This window comes from Opisthocomus hoazin, chromosome 1 (genome assembly GCF_030867145.1).
Source record: "Opisthocomus hoazin isolate bOpiHoa1 chromosome 1, bOpiHoa1.hap1, whole genome shotgun sequence".
NCBI lineage: Eukaryota > Metazoa > Chordata > Aves > Opisthocomiformes > Opisthocomidae > Opisthocomus > Opisthocomus hoazin.
Genome location: NC_134414.1, coordinates 62100464 through 62110272, shown reverse-complemented (window position 1 = coordinate 62110272; position 9809 = coordinate 62100464). Strand labels below are relative to the sequence as shown.

The 9809-nt window shown below is 48.7% G+C and overlaps 1 protein-coding gene across 3 annotated transcripts in view; it reads left to right on the top strand.

Annotated features, from left to right (window-relative positions):
• The first annotated feature begins 6939 nt into the window (after positions 1–6939).
• The window catches only part of ABCC4 (ATP binding cassette subfamily C member 4 (PEL blood group)), a 156310-nt gene continuing 153440 nt past the window's right edge, over positions 6940–9809 (top strand). For all 3 annotated transcript variants that reach the window (XM_075423797.1, XM_075423791.1, XM_075423805.1), the window contains exon 1: positions 6940–7082. In XM_075423797.1, the coding sequence (XP_075279912.1) occupies positions 7009–7082 (74 nt within the window). In that variant the 5' untranslated portion in view covers positions 6940–7008. The remainder of the gene's footprint in view (positions 7083–9809) is intronic.

Below are 9809 nucleotides of genomic sequence, written 5' to 3'. Positions count from 1 at the left end.
GCACCATCTGCGGTTTCTATTTTGAGGTCAGAAGTACTGTCTTATAACAAGAGAAATTATTTTAATTGTGGCCAACATCCCACCACAGCTGGTACCCCCAGCAGGGCAAAAGCCACACTGTGCTATTCAACTTAAGCAAGCTTTTCTGTGGCTTTATGTTACAGAAGGAAAAACCTCAGATCTGTGCATGAATTTGCCCATGTTCTCTTCTGTCCCCTTGTTACTGCCCAAAATCACTTTCCTAAACTTAAGTCTGGCAATGACAAATGAAATACGATCAGGATCTAGATGATATTGACGGTGACATTTCATTCTGAAAAGTGACTTATGTGCCTTTTCTTCTGGACCTTGTTGATTATTTGTGTCGTTACTAGAGGGAAAGAAATTCTTCTGGGAAGAAAGGCAGTTTTATTTGGCCGTCTGTACAATGCCCATTCTTCTGATTTTAGCATGGAAGCAGAGTGGCTTCAAGAACAACCAGAAACATCTGGGCCATAATGGTGGACCTGCTGGCTGATTTCCTGTGTGGCTTGTAAACTCGTGAGTGCTCACTGTGTACTTGTTCCTTCCTTCTTACTCCTTAGGCAAGGGAGAACTTCCATGCTTCCCCTTTCCACCCTTCTCCTGTCCTTCTTGCCTATTTAAGTTGACACCAAATAAAAGAGATCATGCAATGGAAACCACGTTCATGTAAATAAATGTGGAGAATGCAAGACAATGCTATGATCAAGAAAAACTTTGAAAGAAGCACAGGTTTTACTAACTTGAGTGGAAGAACATTGTTTGTTGGTAGTTTGTTACATGTCTTCTTAGGCACTTCTGAAAACAGAATTTTCTTACCAAAGCCACTCGAATTTTGCATTTTTCAGAGTTGTATGTCCTAATTGTTGCTTTAGAAAATCAAGACAAAACTCTTATGCCCAGGATCCTCATCCATACAGCAAGAGCACAGTATCACTGGAATCAGACCTACATGAGCTGAAGTGGAGAGCTACCATTCACCTCCAGGCTCTGAGCAGAGGTTTTAAAAAATAAATTTCCCATTTGTTGTGTGGAAGTCATGGCAACACCCTGGCAATCTTTCCTAATCGAACGAGTCCATGGACACTGGCATTCACAGAAAGCATGGATGTCAGGAGGTCAGCTAATCCACTTCCTACCCTTGGACTAGGTTGCCTATGCTGAGCAAACATCATGACAGAGATTAACCTAATTGGGTTTTCAAATGGCAGGGATGGGAAGTCTTTATTTCCCTAGGCCATCAGTCACAGTCTGCGCAATACTTACATAAGTTTGTTTTCTGTTTGCTGACTCACCCTTGCCCTGAAACTAGTTCCACTTAATTTTTCTGTTACTGTAGTTCACCGTTGCTTGGAGATTATCCTGGGCTGTGCGGGCTAGTACAGAGCTAGAAAAGCAAGAGATCCAGATAGGAAGAAGGGAAACAAAATGCCAGATTTTCTGAAACATATTGGTTGATAGACAATGTAAAGAAAGGCTTTGCTCCTTAGAAGCTGTATTATCAATATTAGAAATGTGGGTTAAAAAATGGGAGACTTGAAACTGTAGTGAATAGAAGCAGGAATTTTAATGTCTGTTACCTGGTGAGACTAGAACAGTGAAATAAGCTCTTAGCTGCTTAGGAATACAGAAGAGAGGGCTATGTAGCTCAGGACAGCAATATTGTAAATACTCGTGGATCAGTGTTTTAACTAATAGCAGACAGAGCCGCCGATAGAGGCCTGCTGCAAGCTCATCCAAATCATCCTACAGAAATATCAGTCTCTTAAGTATCTGTGTATGAAGTACAGGGATGAAATTGCTAGGGGCAACTGAACAGGTGGCCGGTGCGTCAATTTTAACTTTTAGTGCAACCTTTTCTGATACTTTTCTACTGCATCAAACATTTAATTTAATAGAGAGTAACTGGTTTGAATCTTATCTTTGCAGACAAAAAAAACTATATGCTATGGATAAATGGTTTTGACATAGTTTTGTGTAAAGCAACTAAGTGGAAATCCAAACATCAAAATAGCTAAACTATGAAAGTTAACAGAAATATTGTGTGCACATGTGTGTGTGTGACACTTCGGTAAAAAAATGTGAATGGAAATATTAAAAACCTGCCTGGATGAGGTCCTGTGCAACCTGCTCTAGGTGACGCTGCTTCGGCAGGAGGGTTGGACTAGATCACAGAATCACAGAATGTTCAGGGTTGGAAGGGACCTCTGTGGGTCATCTAGTCCAACCCACTGCCGAAGCAGGGTCACCTACAGCAGGCTGCAGAGGACCTTGTCCAGGCGGGTCTTGAATATCTCCAGAGAGGGAGACTCCACAGCCCCTCTGGGCAGCCTGTTCCAGTGCTCCGTCACCCTCAGAGTGAACCCAGAGAGATGATCCACAGAGGTCCCTTCCAACCCCTACCATTCTGTGATTCTGTCATTCTGTGAAATTAAAAGTTACTTAGGAAGAATCATCTTGGCCAAAATAACCTTCATGCGGTAGTCAAAGATGGAGAGGACTCTGGCTTAAAACCCAGACTGATTCAGTAGTGAAGCTGGTAAGGGTGAGATTCAGCTGTTTAAACATACGTGCCTACTGTCGTTTATAAGGCACCAGAGACATCAGCATGGGACGGGCAGATACAACACAATTAATGGAAGACTTGAAACCTTCTGGAATGGTAACTTGTGGCCCAGTGGAATACCCTACCATGTCTAAAATGGAAGAAGGCACCTGTGCTTGAGGCACCTGAATTGCACCATAATTTAAGACGAATGAATAAGTCAGTATAAACAAGAAACTATGGCATGTAGAAAATTCATATGGGGATGCAGAAAAAGATACGGGGAAAATACAGATGGCGAGTTGGGTAACAGGTAGAAATCGGAAGAGCACCTGAAGAAGACTGTTGGTATTACATACTGATGACCAGATCCAAATAGCAAAATTGCTTACAACTTGATTCTGCAGCACTGACATTTCTGTTCTGCAGCTGAGCAAGAACAGACCGATATGTCTGTATTGCAGAAGGATGAGAAACTATCCTCCAGTGGATACATCAGCAAGATGATGAGTCAGGCCACCGGATAGTGACAAGCTGGGCTCGCAGCCAGCAGGACAGCCTGCTTTCTCGCCCGCGGCACGGCGGGAAACAAGGCTGCCTGTTCGGTTTCCCAGGCAGGCATACGGTCTGCCTTTCTGCCTGGCTTCAGTCAAAAACATTAAACTCAAACAATGTACTCTTGTAAAGCCTTCACATTCTGCTGTCACAGCTTGTCTTTGGGAAACCACTCCCTCTAACGCCTTTCAAACAGCTTTGAATCGGATTCTGTCCCTAGCACTGCCTCAGAGATGCCACGCAGTGCTCGGCAAATCTTTCATTCAGACTTTTCAGACACACCCATGCTCACATCTTCTTGGTTTTCTAGGTACCTGTCTTGAGGCCCTAGGGTGTGGTACGAAGAAACCGTTCAGCCCTGAAATCAGTGGCCGCTTGCCTGAAAAGGAAAGGTTATAGTGCTAAGTCCTCTGAAAGACTAAGCTTTAGGTTCCTATTGCGTAATCGAGATCAGCGGCTGTATTTCACCTTGAGATCCACATTCACCACCTGGAAATCAGTTGAAGCTGCCCAATTATCTCCTAAAGGTTTTGAGAAGAGCAGATGTTTGTGAACTCCTCGTACTCTGGTGTTAAATGTCACAGAAAACCCAAATGAAGAAATTTGTCAGTCTGACTGTATTCAGAATGAGAATAGAGCAAAGCAGGCTTAAGGCCACACATCATACAGATGCTTATTTAGTGACTATGATCTTTCTTGTGCACCGAATAAATAAGGCATCTTCTGTGTTTGCATGTTTGTGACCTCCTCTGTGATCATCAAATTGATCTCCCTAAAACAACGTATGTGCATGGCAGGTTTAATTCAGACGCCACTGGCTTAATTCGGCCATTACCCTGTTCGAGTAGTTGGCTTTGCTCAGCTGCTAGCCATATTACAGATTTACTAAGATGCACTTTAATACTTTGTTATATATCTTGCTCTTTCCATCTTGTGAATATACTGTTGCCATAGCAAAATACTCAATGGATAAACTGGCAGTTGCTTCTCTTTTCACCTCAAATAGAAAGCAGATTATTGATTTCATTACTGCGCCATTTTCTCTTCCCCTTCCTCTCCATGTGCAGTCTCAGATTTTCCTCAGCATCTCTGTTGCTAATTGCTTCACACTTCTTTATTGCTGCATCAGTTTCTAATGGTTACTCGCACACTTGACAGATGGAGTTATGGATTAATATGGCTTTCAGGATATTCTTTGTTTGGTTGAATTTTCTTTTCCCCTCCGCTTTTTGTTGGCCCTTCTCCAAAACTTTGTAGAGTGTTTTGTTTCAAACTTAGAAGTAAACACCAGTATTTACTTTAAAATTAAGTAGTGTCAACATTGGTCACTGATAATGCCGGCAAAGGAAAAATGTACTTCTTAAGGTTTGTTCTTTGTCCTTTTTCTACCATAACAACAATACTGGAAAAAGTTACTTTAGTATTTTACTTTAATACTTTAAACTGTATTCTTAAAATAAACTACTTGTTCACGACCAGTATTCCGTTTCCTTGCCCAAACTAAGGAATGTTTGGATAATCTTTCATTGCACATTTGCTTCACAAAGGTAATGCTTCATGAAGTCAGATTTAAGATTTACACCTCTCTTTCTCCCACTGCCTAACCCAAACTTTACTGACGTTTTGGGACTTGCTTTGGGCTGTCACACCTTTTAATTCTCTTATGAGTATCTAGTTAGACTAATTTACTTCACAGAAATCTACACCTGCCAGATTTTGCTGATGGGCAGAGCTTTTCCTTATACATTTTGGGAGACGATTTAAATTAATTATTCTAGTTCTGGAATACATAAGCACTATTTCATTAAAGCCTGCCCTTTCAAACCACTGTGCTGTTTACCTAAGTTTATTTCCTTATTTGAATCTGGAAGGATCTACAGGCCATTGTTGACAAGTGTACTACTTATTGCTTGCGAAATTCTGTGGCACATCATCTACGCTCAAGCAGCAGCGCATGCTGTTGCCAGGCCCATCAATGTTCACTGACAGCAAGCTTAAGCTTGATTTGTCTGACTTACGGTTATTATGACATTCTTGCAAGCATGAACTGATGCTGTTTCTTCAGCAATGCAGTGGGAAGGAGTCTCAGAGATCAGGGTTGTGATCAGTTGTATGAAGTCTAGTTGGAGGTCCGTAACTAGCGGTGTACATCAGGGGTCAACACTGGGTCTGAAGCTGTCTGACATCTTCATAAATTATCTGAATGATGGGGCAGAGGGCACCCGCAGCAAGTTTGCTGATGATACCAAACTGGGAGGAAAGGCTGATGCACCAGGAGGTTGTGCTGCCATCCAGAGGGACCTCAACAGGCTGTAGAAATGGGCCAGCAGGAACATCATGAAGTTCAATAAACAGAAGGGCAAAGTTCTGCACCTGGGGAGGAACAACCCCAGGCACCAGTACAGGCTGGGGGCCAAACGGCTGGGAAGCAGCTTGGCAGAAAAGGACCTGGGGGTCCTGGCAGACACCAAGTTGAACATCAGGCAGCAACGCATCCTTGTGGCAAAGAAGGCTGATGGTGTTCTGGGCTGCATTAGGGGGAGGGTTGCCAGCAGGTCAACAGAGGTGATCCTTCCCCTCTACTGAGCACTGTGAAGCCACACCTGGAGCACTGTGTCCATTTCTGGGCTCCCTAGTACAAGAGAGATATGGACATACTGGAGACTCCAGTGAAGGGCCACAAGGACCCTGAAGGGACTGGAGCGTCTCTCCTACGAGGAAAGGCTGAGAGAGAGATGAGGCTGTTCAGCCTGAAGAAGGCTCAGGGGGATCTCATCAGTATGTACAGTGGGTGCAAAGACCCAGGGTCTGCTCAGTGGTGCCCAGTGACAGGACCAGGAGCAATGGGCACAGACTGAAACACAGGAGGTTCCCTCTGAACATCAGGAAACACTTTGTCACTGTGAGGGTGACCAAGCACTGGCACAGGTTGCCCAGAGAGGTTGTAGAGACCCTGGAGATTTTCAAAAGCTATTTGGACATGGTCCTGACAACCGCCTCCAGGCTGTCCTGCTTGAGCAGAGGGGTTGGACCAAACAACCTCCAGAAGTCCCTTCCAACCTCAACCATCCCACGATTCTGAGACTGCAGAGAAGTAACGGCACGTCAGGGACCCACTCAGCCTATGATTTTTTCATGGCGATCAACAGTTCTTTGGTGACTTCAGACGCAAGCCCTGCATTCCGATTCCCTCAGGTCTGCCGCAGCCTCCTCGGCTCCTTTCGGCCACGCTCCCCGCGGCAGGCCGCGCTGACGCCGCCGGAGAGGAGCGCGGCGATGGCTTGCCCAACTTCTGAGAACTGCTTCCAGCATCTCCGCGACGCACCGTCTCCTGGAATTATTAAACAGCTGCTTTACTTTCTGCCACCAAACTCTCCTCGACATTGTCAAACGACAAGGAGTATTTTTTTTGTTTCAACAGAAATTTCTGCAACACCCGGGAAGGAGAGGTGGCAGCGGGGGCGGCTGCTCCCGTTAAGCCCCTCACTCGGCTGTTTCGCTGCCCAGAAAGGCCCGCTCGGCGCGGCGCGGGCTGAGGAGACGCCTTCCCTCAGCGAAGGGCACGCACAGCCCAGAAACCGCCGGGGCAGAGCGCAGCTCCCCGGCCGCCTGACCCCGGCCCCGGCGGCGCGGCCCGCCCTGAGGTGACCGACGGCGGCCCGCGCCCCCTCGCAGCGGGGCGGCCCTCCCCGGGGAGGCGTCGGCGCCGGGGCGGGCGCGGTGGGGGAGCCGTGCCGGCAGGAGGCGTCCTGCGGCGGGAGGGAGGGACGGAGGGACGAGGCGGGGGGGGTGCCGGCTCCCTCCCGGAAACAGAGCCGGCCGGCGGCAGAGCGGCGGCGGCTGCCGCGGGGGGAAGTCGGCTGCGGTTCTGCGCCCGGGCGGGCGGCATGGAAGCGGTGCCCCGCGAGGAGAGGCCCAACCCGCTGCAGGATGCCAACCTCTGCTCCCGCCTCTTCTTCTGGTGAGCGCCCGGGCGACGGCAAGGGGGGGAGGTGCGGCCCCGGGGTGCCGCCGGCGGGGAAGGCGCCTGCTCGGCTGCGGGGCGTGGGGGGGGGTGGGATGCCGAGCCCCGGCTGAGGGCCGCCCGGCTCGCAGCTCGGCGCGGCTCCCGGGGGGGTGGGAGGCGGCGGGCGGCGCTGCCCGCGCTCCTCCGGCGGCGGCTCCGCAGCCGCGGCCCGGGCCCGGCGCGTCAGCCCCTCGCACGCAGGTGGCGGCGGGGAGCGCGGCGAGGTCTCCCGAGGTGAACCCTCAGGCGGGCGGTGAGCACGGGTTCGATTCCCTCGGTGGCCGCGGGGAAGGCGGGAGCGTCCCCTGCCTCCTCGGCCGGGTCCCCCGGCGTCGTTCCGCTCCCCGGCTCGCGTAGCGGACGGCGGGCGGGTGTTGCTGGACTCGGCGAGGCTCGCTGACGTCGTGGGGCTTTCCCCCTCCGTGAGCGGGGCGGTTTCGAGCTGCCTGGGAGCTCCCCGGTGTGAGGGGCGGCTGGGCGGCAGCTGGCTGCCGTGGCTCGGCCGGGGGGGGCCGGGGCTGCGGTGTCCCCACAAACTTCTGGTGGCACAGGGTGACTGCGAGCCCAAAGTTCGCGCTTGTTCTCCTGTTGGCGGGGAGCTCGGCGCGGGCACGCGTGGTTACGCCAAGCGCTGAGGAGTTGCAGCTCAGCGGTTGAGCCTTGCCTTGAAATACGGTAGGAAAAGGCGTGCGGAGTGGCATGGGAGAGCGTCAGGGTTGGGTGTCTTAGCAGACCCCCTTTGGAGGAGCGTGGTTTGGAGGGGGTACGGCTCGTTCGGCTTCACCCGCTGGAGCTGGGGTGCACGTGCTGTGCGGCGTGGTGGAGGAGGGGGAAGGAAGAGAGGGCATGGCACGTGAGGCTCCTTTTTTGGAAACTTCTGAAACAGAAATAAAGAATTCTTTAATTCCTTGATCCTGTAAGCGACCGTGAGCAGGTGCCGGAATCCCTTTCGCAAGGTAGCGGGGGTTTTAAAAGCCCAGATAAATTGCGGCTAAACAAATCTTCAGTCAAGGGTACGTTCTCGGAGGTAATCTGTGCAAAAGGTAAAAAACAAACAAACAAAAAAAGGAGATTGTGCGCTTGCGCAGAAGTCCCTGTGTTCAGCATTTTGACTTGTAGTTGCTTCTTTCACACCAGGAGTGCCCGTGTTGGAAACGGCTTTGCTAGGAAATCCAGACGGAATGGGATAAGCCTGGGTTGGCCACGTAGCATTCCAGGGCTGCTTCTGGTCTGTTCCCTTTCCCTTGCCGGGATCTTGCAGTGTCACTGGCAGTTCTGCCAAAAACAACCCAGCTAGGCATGAAAAAGGAAGTGTTGCAGTGCTCATAGCTAGTTTTCTGACTGCTCCTATCGTCCTTTTTTAGGCCTTTTGTATCAATCTCCATGTATTGCAGTGAAGTGTTCAACAGCAGCAACAAAGTACCTAGAATTTCCCAAGTTTCAGGCAAGCACCTGAAAGGTTCCTTTTACCCGAAACACGTTTGTAGGTTCTCGTTGTGCAGAGGGAAGAGCAGGTGGAAGCCTGTGCTTGTGGGACGACAGGCCTGCTGGAAGTCCTGTGATCAACTGGGGCTGCATGCGTTGCCATCAGATGGTAGTGTATGACTGCAGGGCTTGTGCTTTGATGAAGGCTCTCGTGGGGTATATGAAAAGCTTTAGAAATTGCCCTTTCTACTGTTTGTCAGGCTTTCATAGAAATAAGATTAACAGCAGTGGAAATGTCCTTTTAAAATCTCTGCTCTTACCTGTGTTGCATGTGATCATCAAAATACCAGTACATCCTTGTCGTTTACTAGTCGGAAATCACTGGTATTTTCTTAGTGACAATTTCAGCTGAAAGGATGTCTGCAGTGGCTTAGATTGAGTAAGCAGGGGCTGTCACTTTTCTGCAAGTTAATACTGTTTTACATAAAAACAAGGAAGTATTAAAACACCCTTGATTAGCTGTAAAGTTGACTTTAAGGGTAGCTTTAAGAATTGTTCTTCCTTCCTATAAAGTGTACAGCATCTGGCAGACAGCTGTGTGAGTACTGCTTCATTTTAGCTGCTGTCTCACACAGATGTTCTGAGATGTTTTCAGCTGGAGAACTGGAAGAACTGTGCTTGAGGAGGACCGTCCTGGGACTAGTGGCAACCACTACCGTGCTGTTGCTTGAGCACACCTGCTCTGCTCTCCAAATCCCAGGTCTTCGCTGCTTGGTATCAGTGAGGGTAGAAAGTAGGATGTTACAGGTAGCTGGGCAAGGGTCCTCCTTATTTTTATTTCATTCATGTTTTGCTCCAAAAGTGCAATTTTGCCATTGTAAGGAAGCACCCTCTCATTTGTTGCCAGTGGTGCAGATCAAAAGCTAAAATTACTGCCTGGCAGAAACGGGATCAAACTCACAGGAGAAAAGAAGGGATGTTTTCATTGAGTTATAAACTAAGGTAATGAGCGTGTAGGCTGAAGACACATTCTTTCCCATTGTTCAAAGCTTGTCTTCTGGCTTTTGGGTTGTGACTTTGACAAGTATGAGCTTGAAGAACATTAAATGCTCTAGTACTACCTCCATGGGAAAAAGAAGCATCTGGATTGTGTGTGGATATTGTTATTTTTATAGCGCATCCCTTGTGTAATGTTAGTCTGGATGTTACAAGAATAAAAAACTATTTATGACAGAAGTATGAAGATCAGGGAAACTG